The sequence below is a fragment of the Myodes glareolus genome, chromosome 5, assembly GCF_982192425.1.
Source record: "Myodes glareolus chromosome 5, mMyoGla1.1, whole genome shotgun sequence".
In the NCBI taxonomy this organism is placed as follows: domain Eukaryota; kingdom Metazoa; phylum Chordata; class Mammalia; order Rodentia; family Cricetidae; genus Myodes; species Myodes glareolus.
The window spans coordinates 91,185,954-91,211,532 of record NC_142030.1 but is presented as its reverse complement, the minus strand read 5'-3'; the positions used below and the strand labels follow the sequence as shown (position 1 = coordinate 91,211,532).

At 51.1% G+C, this 25,579-nt stretch overlaps 1 protein-coding gene and 1 long non-coding RNA gene across 2 annotated transcripts in view; one reads left to right on the top strand and one right to left on the bottom strand.

Moving 5' to 3' along the window:
- The window catches only part of Lrrn2 (leucine rich repeat neuronal 2), a 60,623-nt gene extending 45,410 nt beyond the window's left edge, over nucleotides 1–15,213 (top strand). Inside the window, exon 2 of the mRNA XM_087906524.1 lies at nucleotides 12,215–15,213. Coding sequence (XP_087762650.1) covers nucleotides 12,432–14,570 — 2,139 coding nt within the window. The 5' untranslated portion in view covers nucleotides 12,215–12,431 and the 3' untranslated portion in view covers nucleotides 14,571–15,213. The remainder of the gene's footprint in view (nucleotides 1–12,214) is intronic.
- A 7,406-nt stretch (nucleotides 15,214–22,619) lies between these two features.
- LOC148122136 (uncharacterized) lies at nucleotides 22,620–23,062 on the bottom strand. Its single transcript, XR_015737814.1, has 2 exons — nucleotides 22,995–23,062; nucleotides 22,620–22,856 (listed from the first exon to the last, which is right to left on the bottom strand). It is a non-coding gene; the product is annotated as an uncharacterized LOC148122136 (long non-coding RNA).
- Between the last annotated feature and the right edge of the window lie 2,517 nt (nucleotides 23,063–25,579).

Genomic DNA, 25,579 nt, shown 5'->3' with positions numbered 1-25,579 from the left:
GAGATAGCAACATCTCAGAACACTCCAGAAATGTCAATCAAAGCTGGCAGCCCTCAGAACCAATCTTACTGTACTTCTGGGAAAATAACGAGAACAAGATAGGACTGCACAGGCTTGCTGGGTTTTTGGCTTTGGTTTGTTTGCTTGACATAGGGTCTTGTGTAGTCCAGGCTAGCCTCAGATTCATTCTGTAGTAGTATCTGGCATCGAACTGATCCCCTGCCTTTGCTGTCCAAGTGCTGTGATTACAGGTGTGCACCACCACAAACAATCACACTGTGTTTTCTTCTTTGAACATGGGTCCCAGTAAACAGCCCAGGCTGACCTTGAACTCAAACTCACAGCAGTTCTTCTGCCTCGGGAGATTACAGGTGTGAGCCATCATATATACAGATATGTATATGTATGTGTGTGTGTGTGTGTGTATATATATATATATATGATAATGAAACTATCTTTTAGATGATATCATTCAATCCTTCCCTTTTATTGATTAGAAAAGATCAGCTTGCATAAAGTAAATCCCCAGTAAAAATGACAATAAAACACCTTTGATGTCCACAGCATCTCTAGTGACGCAGTAAACACTTCCCTGTGATATGATCGGATCTGGACCTCTGGTGGGCCGGCATTGGGAGGGACTGAGCCAGCCCTACAGCTTGTGAAGCACGTTTGCCCTTGCATTTTAGGTCTTTAAAATAGAAAGAGAGGTCTTACCCCGTTTCTTCATAAGAGGAAATGGAGGGCATCTCACCCTAGTTGGCATGGTTAGTAAGGTGCAGAGTTGGAATGAGAACCCAGAATCCCTGGATTATCATCCTAGAACTGCCATAATAAAGCACTATAAACTTATCCCTTCAAACAAGCTAAACTCATTGTCTCGAAATCTTGTGGGCTAGAAGTTCAAATTCAGGGTGTTAGCAGAACTAGCCTCCCTCGAGAAGCTCAGAGGGACCCATCCTTGCCTCTGCTGGATTCTGCTGACAGCCATCAGTGGCAGGGTGGTGAGGGGGAGCATTCCTTTGCTTGAGGCTGCATCCTGTCCCTTTTCCCCTAAGTATCCACCTCATGTGGCATTTTCTTTCTCTTACGGGGCATCAGTCATACAGGATTAGGGTCTCCCTGACGACCTCACCTTTGCCTAATTACATCTATGAAGACCCTATTCTCTAAGGGCACATTCACAAATATCCAGAGTGGAGTTCGATATCTCATTTGGGGAGGACCCTGTGCTGCTCACAGTACCCCTGACGTCTGGCTAATGGCCTTGCACTGTTCCCATGCACCCTTGCCGCTCCGGTTTCTCCCATCTTCTGTCTCCACAGACAAGGTGCCCTTCTTCTGCAGGGTAGCATGGGGCAGCCAGAGCGCCATCCATTTCTGCTCTTCCAAATTATTACCAGCAACTAAAGCAAAATCATGAAATATAGGCGGGCTTTTTGTCTTTTTTATTCCCAGACAGTAAAAAAAAAATCATTAAGGCTTGCTCTTAATTAGTTTAATTTCGAAGCTTCTAAATATTGATTTAACCTCCACTCCTTTGTACTTGCTGCAGTCACTGAATTATGCCTGGTATTGATCACAGATGGAAGCATTTCCCTCCACCGGGCTCAGGGCTCGGGAGCTGTCAGCCTGCCTGGCACTTTGGGCTTTGAGGCTGCACAGGTATGGAGGAAGGAGAAGCTGTATCAGGATAGAGAAGAGCTTGTCCTTGAGGAAAGCCTGTAAACTTGGGTCAGAGACCCGCTTCTTTTTCTTGCATTGGCCTGGACCCAAAGGAGATTGAACAAGAAGTCAACTGGAACCTCCCATTCCATTCTGGGATGAAAGAGAATTGGGCAGTGGGACTGGAGGGTCATGAAGAATCAGATCCCAGAGCACAGGCATTGGCACCAGCCAGCAGTGACCTGACTTTGCTGCTGACCACTCTCAGGCCAAGCCCTCACCCTCTCACACGGCAGTGGGGTTTGTCATTACCACATCACAGTGGCATTGTGAGCACACAGGCAGCCCCTCCTGCCAGATGTCCAGTTCAAGGCCTGGAACACCATCAGACTGTCTCAGTGGTTACCGTTATTATTGCCTTCCCATGGGGAAAATCAGAACCAGGCTGGAAGCACACTGTGCCTTCTCGTCTTGGCCCATTACTGTTTGCTGTGTAAAGTTGATCGAGTCACTTGATACTCTTCCCATTAAAATAGGGGCAGCAGCATCTGTGACCATCAAACTTGTCTCCCTTGAGCAGCTTCAAGACAGCACCAAAGACTGGGCATCTATAAAGACCAGAAATTGGTTTCTCACAAATTTGGAAGTCAAGCAATCCGAGATCAAGGCGTCAGCCTCCAGTGAGGCCTGCTGTCTGCTTCCAAGATAGCTTTCTGAACTCTGGGTTCTCTGGGGAACGCAGTATCTCCACATGGAAAAAAGCAGACTGACAGAAAAAGACCAAGTCCGTCTCTTACGACTTTCAAAATATCACGTGTTCATTCAGGAAGGTGACCTGAACACCTCCAACACTGCACCATTGGGGACTGTGTTTCTTTTTCATTTTTATTTCAGTTTTTTGAGACAGGCTTTCTCTGTCTAACGGCCCCGGCTGTCCTGGAACTCACTCTGTAGACCAGGCTGGCCTCAAACTCACAAATGGTTCTGCCTCTGCCTCCTAAGTGATGGGACTTGAGCCACCATGCTCACCGGGGATCATGTTTTTAATGCAAGAATCTGGGGCGTGCACTCAGACCACAGCCACATAAGACAGTGGGTATGGTATAATCTCAATTGCAAAGTGCATCCGGTTCAGTATATTATTATTAATGATGGCTGGAGTTGTAATGACCTCCATGTTCCCTGTGACTACACTTGGCCTACAGGATCATGTCCAACCATGCTGCCTCTCACCTGCAGGAAAACACTCCTCGGCATTTACTTCCTACAGTTCGCTCCCAGGCCTCTGTTCATGGTGCCCCCTCTGAGTGCTGAATATCTTCCACCATCTCTACTTCTAGAGACCTTCTTGGTCCAGGCTCCCTCTAGGATCTTCATCCTCCACCCCAGGGAGATTTTAAAGCAGTCTCATCAAAGCACCCACCAAGTTCACTCATTGTCTCAGCGAGGGTTTCTGCTGCTGTGATAAAAATGCTATAACCTTAGGGAACTTGGGGAGAAAAGGGTTTATTGCCTCTTAAGCTTCCAGTCAGTCTGTCATCAAAGGATGTCAGGGCAGGAACTCAAGGCAGGAACCCGAGGGAGAAACTGATACAGAAGCCACGGAAGAGTGCTGCTTACTAGCTTGCACCTCAGGCTCAGTCTGCCAGGACCCACCCACTGCCCACAGTGCCCACTCATGCCAATCACCAATCAAAATGGCCAGTCTGGTAAGGGGCATTTTCCCAATCGTAACTCCCTCTTCCTAACTGACTATAACTTATGTCAAGTTGATATAAAACTAGCCTGCACACTAATTTTTAACATATTTCCTCTGAATACTTGCCTAACTTCCTACCTGTGGTGGGGCTGTGCCTGTTCCCACAATTGAGCCTACTGTCCTATAACAACTTTATATTTCATAGGGAGTTTTCCTTTGTCTTGTTCTCAAGTTGAGCAGCCTTATCTGTGCTTCCCATGTGCTGTGTCCCCTGTCATTCCCATAGGTAGAGTGCCCAGCATGCCACCAGACCTTTATTGATGCTCCTGGAAGGTTCTCTGGGCCAGGGAGAGAGGAGGTGGTGGGGTTCTGGAAAGACTCCATTCTGTTAGGATATCAAGACAACCTAATCTCTCAAGAGAGCAACATGGAGCACATCATGAGTAGATGCTTTTGAGATTTCTAACGCTCATTCCTTGGTTGACAGAGTTGGACTGCAGACGTCATCCAGCTCAAACTTGGATTTCTAGGCCCCCACCCTCAGCCTCTGATCCCGGAGGGCTAGTGAGCTCGAGAATCTGCATTTCTGAGAACTTTCTCAGGGGTGAGGCCATGATCCAAAGCTGTTCCCAGCCCTGACCTGGGCTATACTGACTAGTCCTGATCCCCAAGCCCTGCCCTGCCCTGCCATGAGTTCCCTGTGTCTGTAGGGCAGTCCAGGTGATCATGGAGAGAGTAAGAAAGAGCTGAGCCACGGGGTCACCAATGAGGCCTATGGGGTCGGGAAAGCTAAAGAAGAGATAACTGAGCGAAAGGATGGCTAGGGCAAACCTGGAAGACTGGTGAGGACCCGCAGGCTATCTTGCTGCAGTGAGGGGAAAAGAAAGAAAAACGCCCACGGAGAGCCTCAGCTGCAGCCATTTATCTCCCAGCCTGCCTGCCACATCTGACAGAGGCGAAGGCTTGTGCCCTCGAGCCCGGGGCTTCCTTCTGCAGTGTGATTTATCACGGGGCTTCATCTGGTAAACCTCTGATGGAACGAGTCTCCTCTTCTCCCCGCCTCATCAATTTTCATTCTGATTTCATTTTCCTTTTCCGTGAGAAAGGGTTTAGCCTTTCTCTGTGTTTAACTAGCCTGCTCCGCATTCGCTCTGCCATCCGCCCTGCCATCCCACCTTCCCCTGCGTGTAACCAGGTGCCAGGGAGACCCAAAGCTCCTCCTCACACGCAGGGCAGAGTCCTTCCTCTCCATGCTTCCCTGTCATCGGGGCCTAGGGGTAGCCTCCCTAACCGTGCACAGAGAGGAGACAAAAACCCCTCAGGATTGCAGGCTGTGGCTTCATTGGGGGGGGGGCGGAGGGGGCGGGTGTGCACATCCACAGAGGGGTCAATGACTGAGGTTTTAGGCGGGAAGGCATTTCCTAGATGCACAGTGGAGAATAGAACTTCAGGTTGAGGACCTGGCTGAGCAAGGGTTCGGGGACCGGAAAGAAGTGCCTGCATCCCTCTTTTCCACCTTCCCTTCCTTCCCCCTGCTCCTAGCTGCCTGTGGCCAAGGGTCATCCTGGGGCCCTGGTTCATGAGATAGCCGGGGAAGGCTGCCGAATCTGCCCGGCACCTCCACCTGAGCAGCAGCTGGTCTAGACTGCCCATCTGGCTTGTGACTGGGGCGGTGGAAGGTCCGTCCCGGGAGCAGCCCTTGGAGTCTTGGCAGGGAGCACGGGGGGAGGGGGGGTGAAGGGGGGGCACAAAGGCACTGCTCACCAGCTGCGGCCTCTGACCTGTTTATTGAGCAAATGTTTTGTCAGGCATCTGTGATCAGCTGGTGGCTCATGTCCTTGATCTGTCCTGAAACCTGGAGCCAAGGATCCCCATTGAAGGTGCCAGGGAGTACTTTCAGCGCTTTGGAAGAGGGCTGATTCTCTTGGAAAGGGTACCAGCTGCAGAGGAAATGGCCCTACCTCCTAAAACATGGGTGATCTAGAAGGCGAGGTACAGTCCAGCAGAGGAAATGTGAGGACATTGATGCAAAGGGAAAGGAGGTCTCAGAGCCCCAGGTGCTTTGTGGATGGACATTTTCTCCCGCTTCACCAGGAGGCACATTTCTCCCTGTCTGACAGATGAGGCGACCCAAGTACACTTGTGCAGCGGGCAACAGGATTCCACTGTGGAGTCCCCTCCACAGCCAGTATTTCTGACCTCAGAGCAGAGGCTAGTGGAGTCTGGAATTTCTAGAGGGGTCCAGAGAAAGTTCCAAAAGGGTGAAGGTGAATGCAAGATCCCGTTACACCAGACAGAAACTTGAATGAGAACAAAGTGACTATCACCCAGGAGCAGTGACCTGGAAGGCAAAATGGCCATAGAAAGGCCTGAACCAGGAAAAGCAGACTCCACGATGATATTGGCCTCCTTTGAGGCAGGAAAAGAGGCAGAAGGAATAGCCTACACAATGGCCTCTTCTCTGGGCCCTTGGTCCCTGTGGCTTCCAATCTCTAAGACAGACAGATATCCCCGCCCCACCCTGCCCTGCCCTGCCCTGCCCTGCCTGTCCCTTGTCCAGTTAGGTTCTAAGTTCCTACGGTGAGCTTGAGCAAGGCACCTGGCCCTGCAGAGTTCTCAGTCTGCAGGAGAACAGACAGGTTCTCACGGAGGGATGCAGGGCACCCCAGGAGCTCAGGAGAGAGGTCCTGGTCAGGGAGCAGTTCCTGCAGGTTTGCAGAAACCCTGGCAGCATCAGGAGCCGGTTTCAGCCTGAGCCACTCTCTGCCTGGGCTTGCAGGCCCTGCTCCCCTGCAGCTTGTTTTGGTGCAGTGCAATCAGACAGAAACGGCTGTGTGCTACCTACTGGCACCCTCCATTCTAATTAAGAAATAATGAGGCAGGCTTCCTTCCAGGCTTGGAGCTCTCGCACCCTCTGCCTGGACACTGTAGAGACTCCTGCCTGGCAACAAGACCCTTCCCTCCCCACCCAGGAAAGAGATTTATCAGAACCTGGACCTCTAAAATTCCAGAGACGAGGAGAAAGCAAGGCTGAATAAAGGAATCTCACCCTCCCCACTGTGCCCCCCGGCAGACCAGCTGAGCTCTGGCACCAGAATCCCAGAAATAACCATGGCTGTAAATGAGATCTACTGGGTCCCTCCTGACCCTCTGTGTCCCAGCTGAAGGACCTCAATCTTGTCCCTTAACTTCTCTGAGCTAAGTTTCTCATCTAAGAGGCGCTTCATTTACAGGACTGTTGGCAAAGTAGCTGGCATGCAGGAAACCTGGCACATGAGCCCCCAGGGATGCCACGCATCTCCCTTCAGTTGAAGTGGTTTGGGGGATAGGTTTGGCGGCTGTGGCACAAGAACCCTTGGGGATGCCACGTGTCTCCCTACAGTTGAAGTGGTTTGAGGGATAGGTTTGGTGGCTGCATAAGAGTTTGAGGGTTGAAAGGAACAGGGCATGACCGTCAGGGTGAGAAGCTGCGGGTGAGACAGTGGCAGGTTGGGTGTGGCAAAGAGAGAGGCAGGTCTACGAATGTGAGGTCCCCTATAATGTCAAGACTGACAATAAAGACAGAAGGTAGGTGTATTTGCCAAGGGAAGAGGTGCGATTCAAAATAGTGATTTCCAGCCTTAGGCACTGGTGGGTGCTGAAACCGACAACAATGGACCAAAGGAACAGGCTGGTGAGAAGGTTGCTGGCTTTGGGGTGAGATGAATGTGAAGGGTTCCGAGACTGCCAGGTAGAGAGATCTGGGGGAAGATAAGTGTGCACCATAACTCTTGTGTATCCTCTTGTCTACTGCCCTGGGACTCTGTGAGGAGAAGACCTAGAAACAGGGGTAGCAGAGATCACCAAGCACTCTTCCTGTCTCAAGGGACATGGAACACCTAGGTCCAGGCCATGAGGAGTCTAGTCAGAGCTGGGACCCTGAGGCATAGAACTGTTTTTAGGTGTAAGGACAACAAAGAAGTCCCTTTTTGCCTGAGAAGGATGCCGAGAGTCTCTGACCCACTTGGGAGTAATAAGAGTTGTCCCGTGAATCACCCAGGTCCAGTGACCTTGTTCTCAACTTACGGTGGAGAAGAAAGAGGGAAGCAGAACTTAAAGATGACACTGGCTAATGAGGTGAGAGGTCAGGACTGCGTTACCAGGTAGGGCTGCATATTGACCTGCAAGGGCACGAAGGAACCTTCTAGAGTGCTGGGATAGTCACATCTAGATCTGAGTGTGGCTGATGTGGTATTCGCCTGAGTTCATGGAGCCTGGGGCTAGTGTCTTCGTTATACACATGCCTGTGTAGCTAATCTTATACCTCACAACTCAAAGTGTTACAAAAGGTGAGGCACAGAGATACGATAGGAAGCCATAATGACAGAAGAAGTGAAGGGAGTCGAGTTATTACATTGCCATCTCCAGGGCTGCAACACATAAGGCCTAGGAAGCTAACTGCTTTGCCCAAAGTCACATGGAGAGTGGAAGAGCCGGGTTCAATCTCCAAGGCAAAGCCCAGTACCTTCTGCACCAACGGCCCCCCTTCATATAAGTTATCTATGGAATTCAGGCTCTGGAAGACTAGATAAACACGGGGGTCTCCTGTGGAGAAGCTCTGGTTGTGTGTGATTAAGTGAGAGGCAGGAGTGGGGGACCTATTCACCTCCCAGAGGAACTGGAGGCAGCATGTACAGATGGAGGCCGGCCTACCACCCTCTGCAGCTCCTGCCCAGGGCTTATCTGCTGCTGAGGAGGCCGGAGTTTATCAATGCCGCACTCAATTACCGCCGCCCATCTGTTCTCCACAGCTCAGAGAGACCTGGTGCTAAAGCCGTCAAGGCCAGGCAAGCGGTAGCTTCCTGCCTGCTGGCCTCCTGCTGAAAGGCTGCTGGGGGGAGGGGACGGGAGATGGGCAGAGACTAGGGAAGGAAGGGGGAACCATAGGAAGGTGGAAGGGAGGGAGTTCGCATGCATTCCCTCCACCTCAGTAGACTCCGCCCCGGCCTCCATGCTGCAGGTGATTGGGACAGAGAAGGGAAATGGAAAGACTGTGTCCCCCAAAACTCTTCCTTTAGAGATTTACCAAGGGTCTTCTTAGAAGGATTGGAGGATCGATTCCATGCCTTCTGCCAAGTTCAAAGATGATTCCTGGCGCGAATCCAACTGGAAATGAGTCCTCTGGGATTTGTAGTGCAAGCCCTTCCAAGTTAAGGGTGTGCCTTTGGAGGAAGCCACCAGCCTGGAGGATGACTGGGGCCCTCCAGCACCCGCTTCACAGTCAAATGGCAAGGTCAGGCCCATGTGCAGCTCTGAGCTTTGTTTGACCCTGTGGTTCCAGGCCCATCAAGACTCAAACAGTAACAGAGTCCTTCCAGATTGTTCCTCAAGGATGACAGTCTAGCCAGGAGTCAAGGAAGGGGGCTGGTGGGCCCATCAGGGGACAAGATATATTTACTAATGACCCAAGTCCTTGCAACTGAGGCAAGTATTCCAAGCCAATCTGGCACCAGCTGCCCTCAAGCAAACACTGATCTCTGTTGATTGGGCTGGTGGGGTAGATTATAGTAAAAAAATAAAAAAACAAAAATCGGGTTTTCCTCACCACATAGAAGCTGTGTAACCTCTGCTATAACTTTTCTGAACCTTGGTTGTCTCCCTGACAGAATTTAAGTAAAGAATCCCTTCGGTGCCCACGCATGGAGCGGGTGGAGATATGAAACGTAATGTTCTGTATTCTGTAGGTTTTATTATTCATATTCGCCCCCAAGTGCATGGCTTCACTTGATTCTCTGTGGACCCGGGGAGCTCACAGACCAGCTGGAAGACGTGCGTGTGCCCATGCACTTTTGGTCACCTGGACCTTAGAGAGAAAAGACATTTGCTTTCTCTGCAGAAACTCGCTATAAATTCTCTGTAGAACTCGCTAGCCAGCTTGAATGAGCAGGGCTTGAATGAGCCTTTATAGTGACGGCAAGCAATGGGCAGCTCTAGGCTCCATCCAAGGTGGGCTTTGTGCCCAGCCTCAAGAGAACTCCTCTAAGGGTTTGTCACGCTTTAGGGTCCCAGATTCAGCTGTCGTTTCTCTCTTCCTCTTAAAACCAGCCCTGTTCCTAGCCCATGAATAGCACACTCTGCAGCTCCTGCCCAGGTAGCCGGATAAGGCCAGCAGGGGAGCTGTCTGCCATGGAACTTTCGGTTTTGGTGGCTTCCCGGCACCTTGAGCATAGCTGAATGCTAGCTTGACATTCAGAACAAGGAGGAGAGGGAAGCCAGGGGCCCAAGTCTTATCTAAAGGTCAAAGGACACATTGAGGTCCCCTCTGAGGAGTCTGGGAACTGTCCTGGGGTGCCCTCACCCATTGGCATTCTTTGCTGGATGCCTATGTTGCCAGCTCGCAGCTCTCTTTTGGGGCACTTCTGGGGCAAATATTGGGAAGGGCTAAGCTTAGTGGAGAGGAAGCCTATTGCACCCTGTTGTCTGTTGCCTAGAAGACTATTGTTCCTTCAGAAGTCATGTGACCACTGAGCACAGTGTTGCCTTCCTATGCTCAGAGTACTTGAGAGATGGAAGGAGGTCCTGAGTTCAAGGACAGCCTCTGCCACATAGCAAGAGGAAGAAAGAATGAATGAGGGGAAGAAAGAACGGAAGAAGGGAGGGAGGAAGGAGAAAGATCCTTATGTGGCAGAAGCACCTCCCAACCCTGGAAAAGGAGCTAGCATTTCTAGAACTCTCTACGTGAGCAACATGCCACGTCAGTCTCAGCCTTGTGACTTTCTTTAAGAAAATAAAGGGAACAGAAAGCAACAGACGCTTGGAGAGGGCAAGGAGCTTGTCCTAGGGCAGAGGTAGAGGCAAGCTTGGTATCCTAGCCTCTGGCATGGGAGCATGGCACTTAGAGCCATTCACATGGCAGGTGCTTCTCAGCTTGTTTCCTGCAGCTTCCCAACCCACAAAGTACACCACAAGCACCCCTCCCCCTCCACGAGCCCCAGTTACTAGCCGGGGTGGCTGATTTCCCTAGGCTTCCATTGCACATGTATGTAGGCAGGCACGCATGTGCACACGTGTGTTTGTTTACCCTGCGATCTCTGTGACAGTGCACACAGACCCCCCACACAAACCTCTGAGCCTTTCAAGTCACCGTTGTTTTTCTCACCTTCAGAAATAGCTGTTGAGGGAAGTGGGCTGCAGTCGGCTGTACACAGGCGTGCTGCTCTCCTGCTCAGGGAGGGGCGTCCTGCCCCCACTGCTCCCCTCCCAGCATCCCGGAAGCAGGATGATGAGGTAAAGAGCCCCGTGTGGCCAGCTAGAGGCACTGCCTGGAAGCTGGCAAACACTGCTCTGAGCTTCCTGCAGCTTCCTGGCAAGGAGAGCTCACCCGGAAGACAGGAACGGCACCAGCCTGCCTCAGGACAGCCAGTGCACCCTAACCTTGGGTCCAAAGCAAAGCGGGCCAGACCCAAGGCAGAGCGGTGACGTATAAACGGCACAGCCTCCAGTTTGGGCTTATTTTCTATCTGTGGCTGATTCCCAGCATGGAGACTCGAGCAGAGTTCTCTGGATTCTTCTGGACCTATACACGCTGGAGGTGTGCGTACGCACAGGCCTCTTAGGTCAGCTACACAGGAAATAAGCTGCTGAGAGTCTTAGAAACACATCCTGCACACCTACCACTGAAGGGCTGCCGGACCAGACCTCTACTGAGGGGTCGGACCAGGCCGAAAAGGACTGCTCAGATCTGGCCCAGTTTTGTGTCCATCTTCTGTTCTAAGCCAAGGCTTGATGTCCCTTGGCCTTAGGGTCTGAAAGAGAAGCCAGGTTGATTTCGTACACCCAGGAGGGAGGAAACATCAGTGCCTTGGGTTCCAGGTGGAGGAAACCCCTGGGGGGGAGGATTCTGAGGACGTGGGGGTACAGTGAGCACCAGTCATGCCCTGTGTGCCCCAATGTCTGTTGTCTAAGAGTTTATTGTCCTCCAAGAAATCCCGCAGCCCCAGAGAAACTCTCTGACTTGAGTCATGAAGAACAAGCAGAAGTTGCCTGGGAGAAATGAGACAAAAGGGGGTGGCATGTCAGTTCACCCCAAAAGGTTTGTGCAGAGAGCATGAGGGGGCAGAAACAGCAGACCAGATTACAGAAAACCATACTTGAGGGCTGAGGCAAATAGACTCCAGCCCCGAACATCTGCCCGGCAACTCTAACAGGCCGTTGAGAGAGGAAGGCCCATGCCTTCAGGAGACCAGGAAGGATGCCCCAGCACCCCAGCCTACGTGAATGTGGTCAAGACTCACTGCCCAGCTTCAGAGTCCTGGGAAGTCCTTCCCATATTTTAGAGCTGGGTTTGTTTCCACTGCCTCCTTCCTCCTGCCTCACCAGAGAAATGTCTAGAAACCATCTTTTATCTCACTTATCCAGTGAAAAAGCAAGAAAGGTCAAAAAAATCTACTCCACATTTATCCGGGCTTCAGTGATGATGATTTCAGCTCACACATTCTCCTTTCCTCCTAAACATGCACACATAACCAGTACTCCCACCGTCACCCACCACACCACACCATACCATCTATATAACCTATACTCCCCACCGTCACCCACCACAGCACAGCACAGCACACCACACCATACACATAACCTACACTCCCCACTGTCACCCACCACATCACACACATACACACAGAGTTATCCAAAGACTTAGAGAAGGTAGTAGAAGAACCTTGAGGGCTGCAGAACAGGGCCCAGAAAGCCTTGTTCCCATCCAGGCCAGTTCCTGGGCTACTCCCTTGGTTTCTGGAGTCCACCAGGGGAGGCTGGAGGAACAGATTCCACTGCTTAACTCTGCACATCCCTAACTCTGTTGTCTTCTTCCAGGGCTGCCCAGCGAGGAAGTGAGTGACATCCCAGTCTAGTGCACAAAGATGAGGACCCACACCCAGGAGGGCACAAAGTGATGCCCACCCACGCCATGTAGAATGACTACCCTGAGAGGGTGGTTCCCCAGACCTTGGCAGGGCTGCTGACCCTCAGTCTGCAAGTTGCGAAGAGCAGGACTCTTCCTGTGGAGGGTCCCCTGCCTTCCAGTCCCACCATGAGGCTCCTTGTGGCTGCCCTCTTGCTATCTTGGGCAGCTGGTACCACTGCCGCGGTACCTGTGGTACCCTGGCGTGTGCCCTGCCCTCCTCAGTGTGCCTGCCAGATCCGGCCCTGGTACACGCCCCGGTCATCCTACCGCGAGGCCGCCACTGTGGACTGCAATGACCTCTTCCTGATGGCAGTGCCTCCGGGGATCCCTGCAGGGACACAGACCCTGCTCCTGCAGAGTAACAGCATCAGCCGAATAGACCAGACTGAGCTCGCCTACTTGACCAACCTCACAGAGCTGGATCTGTCCCAGAACAGCTTCTCAGATGCCCGAGACTGTGACTTCCAGGCCCTGCCTCAGCTGCTGAGCCTGCATTTAGAAGAGAACCAGCTAAGCCGGCTGGAGGACCACAGCTTCGCTGGGCTGACCAGCCTGCAGGAGCTCTATCTCAACCATAACCAGCTGTGCCGCATCGCCCCCAGGGCCTTTGAAGGCCTCAGCAACCTGCTGCGACTGCACCTCAACTCCAACCTGCTTAGGACCATCGACAGCCGCTGGTTCGACGTGCTGCCCAGCTTGGAAATCCTCATGATTGGTGGCAACAAGGTGGACGCCATCTTGGACATGAACTTCCGACCCCTAGCCAACCTGCGCAGCCTGGTGCTGGCAGGCATGAGCTTGCGGGAGATCTCGGACTATGCCCTAGAAGGGCTGCAAAGCCTGGAGAGCCTCTCTTTCTATGACAATCAGCTGGCCCAGGTACCCAAGCGGGCACTGGAGCAGGTGCCTGGGCTCAAGTTCCTGGACCTGAACAAAAACCCACTGCAGCGGGTAGGGCCGGGAGACTTTGCCAACATGCTGCACCTCAAGGAATTAGGACTGAACAACATGGAGGAGCTGGTCTCCATTGACAAGTTCGCCCTGGTAAATCTCCCTGAGCTGACCAAGCTGGACATCACCAATAACCCGCGGCTTTCTTTCATCCATCCACGCGCCTTCCACCACCTGCCCCAGATGGAGACCCTCATGCTCAACAACAATGCTCTCAGTGCCTTGCACCAGCAGACAGTAGAATCTCTGCCCAACCTGCAGGAGGTGGGACTCCATGGCAACCCCATCCGCTGCGACTGCGTCATCCGCTGGGCCAACGCCACGGGCACCCACGTCCGTTTCATCGAACCACAGTCCACCCTGTGTGCTGAGCCTCCGGACCTTCAGCGCCTCCCAGTCCGGGAGGTGCCATTCCGGGAGATGACAGACCACTGCCTGCCCCTCATCTCTCCCCGCAGCTTCCCTTCCCGCCTGCAGGTGGCCAGCGGAGAGAGCCTGGTACTTCACTGTCGGGCACTGGCTGAACCAGAGCCTGAGATCTACTGGGTCTCTCCAGCTGGAGTTCGACTGACGCCTGCTCACGCTGGCAGGAGGTACCGGGTGTTCCCTGAGGGGACCCTAGAGTTGAGAAGGGTGACAGCAGAAGAGGCGGGGCTATATACCTGTGTGGCCCAGAACCTGGTTGGGACTGACACCAAGACAGTCAGTGTTGTGGTTGGCCATGCTCCCTTCCAGCAAGGCAGGGACAAGGGACCAGGACTGGAGCTCCGTGTGCAGGAGACACACCCATATCATATCCTGCTGTCTTGGGTGCCCCCACCCAACATAGTCTCCACCAACCTCACCTGGTCTAGCGCCTCCTCCCTCCGGGACCACGAAGCCACGGCTTTGGCTCGGCTGCCCCAGGGTACCCACCGCTACAACATTACCCGCCTCCTGCCGGCCACAGAGTACTGGGCCTGCCTGCAAGTGGCCTTCGCTGATGCCCACACCCAGTTGGCTTGTGTTTGGGCCAGGACTAAAGAGGCCTCTTCTTGCCATAGAGCCCTGGGGGACCAGCCTGGGCTCATAGCCATCCTGGCTCTTGCTGTCCTCCTGCTGGCAGCTGGGCTTGCAGCCCACCTTGGCAGAGGCCAGCCCAAGCAGGGGGTGGGTGAGAAGCCTCTGCTTCCAACCTGGGCTTTCTGGGGCTGGAGCACCCCCTCTTTCCGAGTAGTGTCTGCACCCCTCGTCCTGCCCTGGAATCCAGGGAGGAACCCGCCCAGATGCTCAGATGGGGAGACAGTGTCACCGCCATTGTCTCAACATTCCTGAAGCTCCGCCAGGTCTCAGCGGTAGAGAAATAGCGAGGCCGGCTCTACACTAAAAGAAAAGTAATCTGGGCCAGACACCTGCCAGGAAAGTGGAGTCAATCCACGTGCTTGAGGCCTGGCAGCTTGACCAAGAAAGATGGGGCTCTGTGGCTCCTGGGGGTGCTCTTGCAGCTTCCAAAATGGTGGCTGTTGCCTTCTGGGGGTCCTCAGCTACTATTCTGAGGAGTGTCTCCAAGGAACAGGAAGGACTCTGCCTGGAGCCTCCTACCTCCCCAGAGGCATCGGAACCTCAGCTGGCTGTCCCCTGCCTGTGTCCCTAGGCCCCTGGCCCACAGGATGTGCCCCCTCCCTCTCTTTCTTTGTACAGTCTCGGTTGCTTGCTCACCCCCCTCCTGGGCAAGGGCTGAAAGAGGCCTCTCCTTTCTGTCTTGGGAGCCTGCCCCAAAGCGGGAGTGTCCCCCAGCTGGATCTGAAGGATATTTGGGGAGAAGGGTATCCAGGGATGCCTCGTCTCATAGCCTGGGCTCTGAAGTTGACTTTCTACAGGCAGTTTTGTACCTTTGTGGAGAAACGTGTCCCCTGTCCCCAACCCAATTCACTCTTTTCTCCCGTTTTGTAAAAAATAAAAATGAACCAAAACAACAGCCGTGGGGAGAGGAAAAAATCCTTTGCATGTTGGGAATCAGAAAAATCTCTTGGATCTCTTCAGAGGCAGGGGTAGGGTAAGAGTCCGGAGAAGACATTTTGAATTCTGGCCTCTATGTCTGCTCCAAACACCAAAGTGTCCCCATAGCAGGGAGCAGAGGCACTGGGGGGAGAGAATGGAATTGAGGAGGTGTTGCCAGCTAGAAAGAGCGTGGCACAGGCAAGGAAAGGCGGAGTAGGGGAGGAAGATGGAGATGAATAAAGCACGGAGAGAGAGTGGGAATTTCCATCCCCAGACCGGGCCCTCCCTTCTCCTCTGCTGAGCAGCTAACATGCCAGTGCCTGGGACGCACATCCCCAACCTGATTCTAATTAAACAAACCCAAGAGGTAGGAGGATCATGCCGAGAACCGCAGATCGTGAAGACAGCAAGAACTTTGGCTCACAGGCAGGCAGGAGCGAGCATGGGTGATCAAAGGTCCGAGGAAGGGAGGTGGTGGGGTGAGGACATTGCTGTTTCTCTCTCCGCTCCTCTCTGCTATGGTTCACAATGAGCCTGGTTTGCTTTGGTTCTTTTGCTCTTAACTGATTAACTTCTGGTGACTGAGAGTGAAGAGGAGCATCTGCTGGAAAGCTATCAGAGCAGAGGACTCAAGGAGCTGCTGAGGGGCCAAGCCACGGGTGACGCCAGAGGCTGCTGGGCAACCGGGCTGGGGAAAAGATTGAGTTTCCTGAGACTTGTCAGATCCACACAGGAGTCTGAGGGTCACCTGGTTACAGAACACGTGTGGTAGACTTGGTGACACGGATCCCAAACCGTCACCAAGACTGCAAATGGACACGCAGGTGGGCACCAGATCAGTGTCTGCACACAGTCCCAGGAACCTAGACTGGGATGACCCCCCCCAAAATCAGAGGGCAGTTTCCTCCATAGCAGGGTTCTCCTTGGCAGGGACTCTCACATCAGTTTGCAGACTCCCCTGCAGACCTGGTTGAATACAGATGGCTGGCCCTGCCCCTGAGTCTCCCATGTACATTGCTAAGGCAGATGCTGCCGGTCTGGGCATTACACTCAGAACCACTGGAGCCCAACCTGGGATGTCTAGGATTTTCCATACCTACTCTATGCCTCTGCTATCCGTACCTTGTTTTGGTTTTGGTTTTTTAGGTGGAGTCAAGAAGCTTTCTATAGCTCAGGCTATTCTCAAATTGGCAATCCTCCTGCATCAGCCCTCAGAGTGATGGGATTACAGGCACGTACCATCACACTTTTGGCATTTTTATACACAGCTAAAGAAAGTTAGAGTAGTAACTACAGGGTGGTCTCCACGACCCTGAGCACCTGATGCTCTTTCCCAGGGTTATATGGTCTTTCAACGTGAACATACATACTGTGCCCGACTGCATCCCTGCCGGGCACTGCAGACCTCCCAGGGTTCTCTTCTGATGCACCCTGGCTGTGTTCCTGATTGACTGGAGCCGGCTAAAGGAGGTTCAGCCTCTTCACTGTTCTTCAGCCAGAAACTCCCGTAGAGAAGAGGCAGGCAGAATCAGAAGTCACTGCCCTGCTTGCCATAAGACCATCCATCTTTTGGTTGGTAGCTGGCATCTCATGGCCAGCCCACACAGCAGGGAAGCTGTTCTCTTAAATAAGCACCTAGTGCCCACCACTCCTGCCACCATACTAGAGCTTCCCAACAAACCTAATCTGAGTGATAAAAACCTAAAACATGGCCCCAGAAGTTCTAGGCCCTTCCCTTCCCCCGCCCTGCTGCTACCCAGCTGCCCAGGTCCTAAGGAATGAAGACCTGTTCTCTGAGGGTTTACTGGCCGACTGGCTGCAGAGAACTAATTGAAATTGAGAGCAGAAGGCAGGGAAGGACTGCTTTCTTCTTGAAAAGAGAAAGGCTACTTTTGGAGACAGCTAGTTGGAAACATGGAAGGAAAAGCATGCGGGTCCCTGTATCTTGGAAAAACGAGAAGCCAAGCAGATGGGTATGAACTGTCGCTAAGATAGTACGAAGGCAGACGTGAGTCAGGGTCAGGTGTGTTGCCGTCAGGAAGGCAGGCACTGAGACCCTGTCTGCCCTCATCATGATGTTACAGCCTTTCCACCTTCCCCAGTGGTCCATTAAGCAAGCATGTTTGTCTATCAGGCAGCTTCAGGCTCCCTAGATAAACGGTCTTGAGGCTGACACTGATGCCTGTCACTGGGAAGGCTATCGGGGCAAATTTGGTAGGGGGCTGTGCCACAAGGAAGATGAAGTAAGTTTGTGGCATTCCTCCCACTCAATCTGGTCACCGCATCACAGCAAATGGGACTGTAGATCTAACAGAGCGGGTAGCAGGCACTTGGTTGGTCTTTTCACCATGCTTCAGGGGCTCTCCCAGCTCTGAACATACTTAGATGGTTTGCCAGGGCAGGCTGGTTAGCGCTCTCTATCTACTCCCTCCCAAACAAAAATATTTCATGAGCATGACTCTGTAGGAACTGTTCTCAGAATCGGGAGTACAGACAAAGAGATAAATAAAAATATACAATTGTTGATCAGAACGAGTACAATAGAGGGAAATATATCAGGCATGAGTAGGAATGGAGAGCTTTAGGGTAATTTTAAAGACTCGTTAAGGTGGTGACATTTGAGCAAAGATTTAGAGAGAGCTATTATCTTTTCTCTGAATGAGTGTTCCAGACCAAAAGGATAGCAAGAATGAAGCCAAGAGCCGGGCAATGGTGGCACATGCATTTCATCCCAGCACTTGGGAGGCAGAGGCAGGCAGATCTCTGTGAGTTCAAAGCCAGTCTGATCTACAGAGTGAGTTCCAGGACAAGGCAACTCTCATGGGAGAGCAGTAGAGGGAGGGAGAAGATAACCATGAGGCCTGCGGTCTGAGCAGCCACAGTAGGATTGGGCCTTGTAGGCCACCGTAAAGAATGTGACTTCGCTTTCCTGTGAGATGGGAGTCATGAGAGGATGCTGTGCAAACATGGCATGATTTGACATCAGGGGACTCCTCGGGTTACCAGACTGCAAGGCGGATGTGGAGATCCCAAAGACCTTCACAAGGGCTAGATAGTAAGTAAACTCTGCATTTTCTGAGCTGACCCTTTTCTCCTATTTGCAGATCAAATCCACATGTTCTTTACAGCCTTCTGACCGCTCTCCACTTCCCCACAACTCATCACACCAGCCCCTGTCAATCAAGCAAGCCTTCATCATGACAGATGTAGGCTGTGCTTTGCTCAGCTCATAGCACAGATGAAAGCTTACTTAAGGTGGCAGGAACAGTCTTTACCAGCCTTCTGCACTGTGTCTGCTGTGAACGCGTGTCACCAGGGAGATGGCACTGCCACAGCAAGGTCGCACCTGCTCTCCCACCTCACACTAGGTGTGAGGCCTTGTCTAGTGTGACTTTACCAGTGAATGTTCCTCCTGGGAGCCACAACTGTTAGGTCCCTGCCTCGGTCTATCTTATATGGTTCTCATCCATCTGGGAATGTTTTTGTTTTTGTTTATTTGTTTGTTTGTTTGTTTGCAGCTTCCCTTGAAGAGCATCTTATGTGTTTGTAGGAAAGCAAGAATGGCTGGCATTGAGCACTTCCTGTCTGTCTGCGAGTCATAGTAGCAGGGATTTCCCATGTACCGTGTCATTTAACTCACCAGTGAAGTGGACTCTCATTTTGCAGATTTAAATCTGAGAGCTGAGGAAGGTTAAATGGGGTCTCCACGGCAACACAGCTACTAAGTGGCAGAGGCGAATTTAAATGCTGTCTGACTCTAAAGACCATTGCCTTGACCATTTGGCTCTCCTGTATTCAAATCCATATACTTCTGGCTGTTCTTGATGACCCACAGCCTGAATCCCAGAACTCCAGAGGCTGAAGCAAGCAGAGTTCTGGGAGTTGAGGCCAGCCTGGTCTACACAGTACAAAACAAACCCATACAACTCAATCAGTTTGGGGTTTTATTTCTGAGAGAGGGTCTCATGAAGCCCAAGCTGGCCTCAAACTCACTAAGCAGCTGAGGATGACCTTGAACTTCCAATTCTCCCTCCCACTTCCCCAGTGCTGGAGTTATAAGTATACACCACCATGCCCAGCTTCAAAATCATGTATTTTAAAACTATGTCAAAAATTTTTTTGAGAACATGAGCCCTTCTCAAAGCTCTGTGCATTAGAGAGTTTCCCGTGCAGCCACGTTATTTTTAGATACTGCCCTCATTTTTTTTAACTCATGATAATTTGTAATTTTATTGTCAGGATTTCAGATTTTCAACCCCTTGAGTGGTATTACCTTGAGAGCCACAGCTGATGACTCTTTCCCCTGGAGTGTCTTCTGAATCACGCTTTCTGCAGATCTTACCTTCCTCCGTCTTCTTCCCATCCCTGGTTCCTACTTGAAGACTCTGTGGTGGCTCCTCTGGAGGGGCTCTCGCTTCCTCATTGCTCAGTTCAATTTGCTCAGGGGCTTCTGAGCTCTGGTGTCAGCTAGGTAGGTCTGGGGTTTATCAGAGGCCAGAGGCTGAGTGAAGTTATACACCAAGGGTGCATCTAGATGGCGGAGGGGCCTTATTGCTGCTTCCTCTGCCTCTGAGACTCTGAGAGTATGGGCTAGAAAACTCAGTTTCCTTGAAACCAACAATTCCAAAGCCCCTGAGCCATTCCCCTTCCATCCTCGTCCAAAGGTAGCTGCTCAAATTTGACCTTTCATTGCCCTGTTACAGCCATGAGTAAGGACCCCATCCTGCCTCCACCACACTGCAAGCCTCTGTGTTCCTCTGGGTTACCCTCTCTGCATCTTCAGGCAGAGAACCCCTCTACTTTGTTTGTAGAAGCTTCCAAGCATCACATGGCGCGCGCGCACACACAAACACACACACACACACACACACACACACACACCCTTCAGCACCAGTGCACACAAAAGGATTGTGGTCTCTTGACCACAGTTTGTCTAGCTTCTGGGTGCCTTAGAATTTAACAGTGTCCTTGGCCACAGAACACTGGTTGGTTGAGGGAGTACAAAGGGTCTATTCTTCACCGTGTTGCCATTCCCAAAGAGTCAAAAGGACCAGGATGTCAACCTGTGAGAAGCTGAGAAAGAGCCCAGACTCAACCTACAGAACGAGAGTAATGTGAGGCCAATCTACTCAATGACAGCGAGTCTCATTCGCCAAGCAAATCTCAGCGAATCGGCAGAACAGATATTATTATCTCCACTTTACAGGTGAGAAAGGGTGAGGCTTAGAACATTTAAACAACTTACCAAAGTCACACAACTGAAAAGAGTCAGCCTGGAATCAGGCCCAGGTCTCCTGAGTTCACATTATCCTGTTCAACTCCTTCTCCATGGAGATCCAGGAAGCGGGCTGGGAAGTGGGGTGCTGTAGGGTTAGGCAAAAAAAAAAAAAAAAAAAAAAAAAATCAGGTGGTTACTACGAAGGAGAAAGACTTATTCTCAGTTGAGTACAGGGAAAAGAATTCCAAGTATGATCACAGGACACACTAGCCAGAGCCAGGCCCCCATGGCTGAGGGATCTGAGAGTCACCCTCCCAGAATGAATTCCCAGTGACCACAGTTGAAGCCGCCTACTCAGACCCTTCTAAGGCAGGCTGTGCTGTGTACGTCCAGATACCTCTGTCTCTCATCATCCAACAGTGATGAGGTTAAGGCCGGGCAGAGTTAGAGACAGGGGAAGCTGGAGGGCCACTCCTCACAGTGCCTCCACGACACTGAGTGATTCAATAGGCCTCTGGTGTACCGATGGACCTTTCTAGATCCACGGGAGTGTGGAGGGCTCTGTAGAGAACATCTTGGAGTTAGTAGGATTCTGAACCGTCAAGAACGACTGCGTTAGAGGTTTGAGAATCACGCTCAGGGCAGCAGGATTCAAGAGAGCTGCCAGGAGAAACCGAGAGCCTGTCAGGGAGGATTAGATTGATGAGTATCTCCGCCCCATCGCTGTGCCCAAATGGGATTTACATTTGCTTATATAGCTATTGCCTTTAAGAATAAGGAAAATGGAGTGAAATCTCCGTGTTTTTATTAGCAAACCAAAGTTCAAGCTTTTAATCCCTGGAAACCCACAAGCTTCCTGGGGCTCTGCCGCACTCTCCAGCATCAGCTCCCAAAGCCCATATCAAGGCTACCTTCCCCAGTCCCCAACACCCCTCTGTTCAGCATGCTCTGGAAAAGGAAGAGGAGTCTCCCAAGCACCACATGTAACCGGGTGCAAGGCTTTTCCCCTCCTTGGTCAAGGAGATGAGAAGCCACCGTCCTCATCCTCCTTATGCCCTTTCTCGACCCCCACGGCTGTCTGACTCACCCCTAGGCAGGTGCATGAGCTGTGTGCACACATGCACGCCCATGTGCTCCCATGAACACACATACTTCGCAAATGTCACAGGCAGCTGTGAACCATCTCCCTCTCTACACTCCATCTGCCAGGAGCTATTTTAAGCATCTAATAAAACTGTTTTAGAAAGATTCCTGGGGTGATCTGCCCTTTGCTTCCCCGGGGCAAGAGCAATTATGCTCCAAATAGAGCTAAACTTTGCTACACAGCCAAGACAGGAGAAAGAGACCCTAGTGACCCACAGTGAGGAGTGTTTGCGTTCTGGAAGGATTGTGGGTAAGGAGGAAGGACAGATAGGTCTGGGCCTATGTCTCTGCACTTTACTGATGAAGGGGTGGGTGGCTCCTCAGTCTAGGGGCTCTGAGGCTTGAGCAGGCGGTCATCAGAATATCCCGGAAGGCTTTACAACACCAAGTCTGAGATTCTCATTCCCTAAATTTGTGATAACACTGGAAATGTGCATTTCTAACACAAGTTCCCGGGATATGGTAGGTTCTGGGACCACGTTCTGTCAGCCACTGGCCTAACTCCTGAGCTTGCAGTGAGACACGAGTCAAGCATTAGGCACACAGTAAGCCTTGGCTGTGCACGGAATCACCTGGGGAGACTTAAAACCCCTGATGCCAAGCACCACAAAATCTCTAGAGATGAAATATAGACGTTGTATCTGAGTGTGCACAAGCACACCCATGTGTGTATGTTTGCATGCTCACATGTGCACTTCTGCATATACTCACGTGCCCATAAGCATGTGGAGGCCAGAGATCAAAGTTATATGGGTTTGTTTTTTTTTTTTTTTTGAGATATAGCCTGGTGCTGGAAATTCCACCCAAGTCCTCAAGCTTATGTGGCAGACACTTTATAGACTGAGCCTTCTCCTCATCCCCCTAAATATCACTTCTTATTCAAACCCCTGGTGAGTTACCCGTGAGGTCAAGGATGAGTGTGACCACACTACGAGAGAGCTCCATATCTTTTGTGTGTGTGCTCATACATGTATGTCCCGCGCTACCGTCTCGCCAGCAAGAACCACGCGATACACATAGGATACTTCTGCAGTAAAGCTTTAATGCCCCTTGGGAGAGCGGGCATCAGCCAACATGGCGGAGACCCAGATAAGATGGAACCCAACCCTTATAAAGGAAACAGTCCTCGCTTCTGACGTGTCACTCTTGGATGGGTCCACTGCCCATTATCCCAGATGATGCCTCGGGAGTAGGCAGGGACGCAGCGGTAGAGAGTTACCAAGCACGTGCGCTGGGATTAAAGGCGTGTGCTACATCACCTTGAACTCACAGAGATCTGCTTGTCTCTGCCTCCCAGGCATTGGGACCAAAGGCGTATACTACCACGCCTTGAGGTCACAGAGGTCAATCTGCCTCTGCCGCCCAGGCATCAGGACTAAAGGCGTGTACCGCCACACCTTGGGGTCACAGAGGTCAATCTCTACCTTTGTTCCTAGAAGCAATGGAGAATGTGGTCCGGCCCTCCACACATGTATGTGCTATTTGTTTTGCTTTTAAGATAAGGTCTTGTTGGATAGCCCAGGCTTGCCTAGAACTTGGGATCCCTACCACCTTAAGCCCTAGGATTACAAGGGCTAGGATTACAGTTGGGAGCCACCACACCTGGTTTGTATAGCTCAATAAATTTTAAATGCGACTGGGCAGGGGTGGCCCACGCCTTTAATACCAGCACTCGAGGAGGCAAAGGCAGGCAGATCTCTGTGAGTTTCAGGCCAGCCTGGTCTACAAGAACTAGTTCCAGGACAGGCTCCAAAACCACAGAGAAACCCTGTCTTGGGGGGGGGGGGAAAAAACTTAAATGCCCTGTCTGAGATACTCAACTACCCTCCTCTCAGGATCTTTCTTTCTCCTTCCTTCTTTCTCCAGGACTGTATGTCCCACTGCAGCTCCCACAGGGAGGACTGGAGGGAAGCTTTCTTTGGCTTTGGCACCTGGTGTGGGAGAATTGTCTGTATTCTGTCAATCATATTTTAATAAAATGCTGATTGGCCAGGCAGGCAGTATAGGCGGGAAAGCCAGACAGGAAGTAGGGGTGGAGCAAAGAGACTGGGAGTATTCTGGAAGTAGAAACTCTCTCAGCATTCCTGCGCAGACCACCAAAGAGGCAACATGTAAGCTGTCACACTGAGAAAGGTACTGAGCCCATGTGGCTAACATAGATAAGGATAATGGGGTAATATATGTTATAAGAGTTAACAAGAAGCCTGACCTAATGGACCAATCAGTTTATAACCTTATGGAGTCCTGTGTGTAATTTCTCTTTGGGATTTGCCGGCTGTTGGGGTACCGGGCGGGACGGAAATCCCAACAAGCCGGCCCCCCATACTACAGGCACCTAGAGAGGGTACTGAGAATTATATGGAAGAGAATAGCTAGTTCACTGATGCCCAGACATACACACCCATAGTAGCACTAGGAAGACTGAGGCAAGAAGATTGCCAGTTCAAGGCCAGTCTGGGCTACATAGTCAGCCAGGCCCGGAGTAGGGGGCATCCATTCAGTGGCTGAGCCACTCAGTCAGATGGTCCCTTACTCATTCATACACAACCAAGTTGTTGTGCCTGTAACCACATGGTACCCGGATGATGCAGGGATGAAAACAACCCAGTCCTATCTGCGGGAATTCATAGTATAATACAAAACATGTAAGGTAATAGTCTAAGATTTGGAAAGGCCCAACCCTATCTCCCCATCATCCCATTCCCGCTCCAATGCCTTAAATACCAAAAAGTGCCTTACCTCACAAAGCAGCCCTGGTTATCAGTTAATAACCCTACACATTAGAAAGAGCTTCCTCAGACAAACAAACCCATTGCCCTAGAGCCCCCACTCCTTGGTCCTGACTCTTGGTACTTCCCATCCCAGGCTTCATTTCCCACTTCCAGATTGCTGCCCTTTCCTTTGGCAAGGAGAGGGTGCAATAGAAAAACCATGGACACACATCCTACTACCATCAGCGCGTCAGGGCAGCACAGTGGTCCTTCCTACGAATGAGTTCACAGGTCACCGAGAAGAGAAAATCAGCACACACAGTAATATTTACCAATGGACCTGCTGCTCTGTAATCTGAACCTTCATGCCTATCCTTTCCCCCGACGCAGCCTCTGCTTGACCCAGTCCACTCTCTCAAGGGTCTTTGCCAGCTTCCATAGACTGTGGATGACTTAGAGACACAAAAGACATATGAACCAACTGCAAAGTGAAACTGCACAGCTTGCCAACATGTAGATTTTAATGAAGTTGATGAAATCAACGTTAGGCATCTATTTACTCGCCTGTGAAGCTACTTAACAATGTAAGGATCTGAGGAGACCAAATTATATTAAATTATATTATTTAATTAATTATTATATTAAATAAAAAAATAAACAAGGATCATGATGTAAGAATCACCTTGAAAGTAAATGACGTGAGGTTGGAAAGTCAAGAGAAGTGTACGGGAAGTGCATGCAACAGCGTATTTTAGTAAGTGCAAAGACTTTCTTTAGAATTCCATTCCAGGGATAGAGGAAAGGCTTTACTGTTAAAGAGTGTATACTGGACCGGGAAGGGGTGACACACTCTTTTAATCCCAGCACTCAGGAGGCAGAGGCAGGCAGATCTCTGTGAGTTCGAGGCCAGCCTGGTCTACAGAATGAGTTCCAGGACAGCCAGGACTGTTTCACAGTGAAACCCTGTCTCAAAACTAAACAAAAAGAGTGCATAGTATTCTCGCAAAAGAAGACTCCAGTTTGGTCCCCAGCACCCACAGGGTAACACACAACACCCTGTGATTCCAGCTCCATGAAATCCTCACCCATATCTACCACGGGCACCTACACGCACTTGCACATACCCACACAGAGACACACACTCATATACATAATTTAAGGTAAAATAGTTTGTAAAATAAGATTCTGCTACAAAAGTCAAGAAGAAATAGAGTCTATTGTTTGCTAAAGGAGTCTATTGTTAACCAGTAAAAGAGCTTCTATATTGTGTC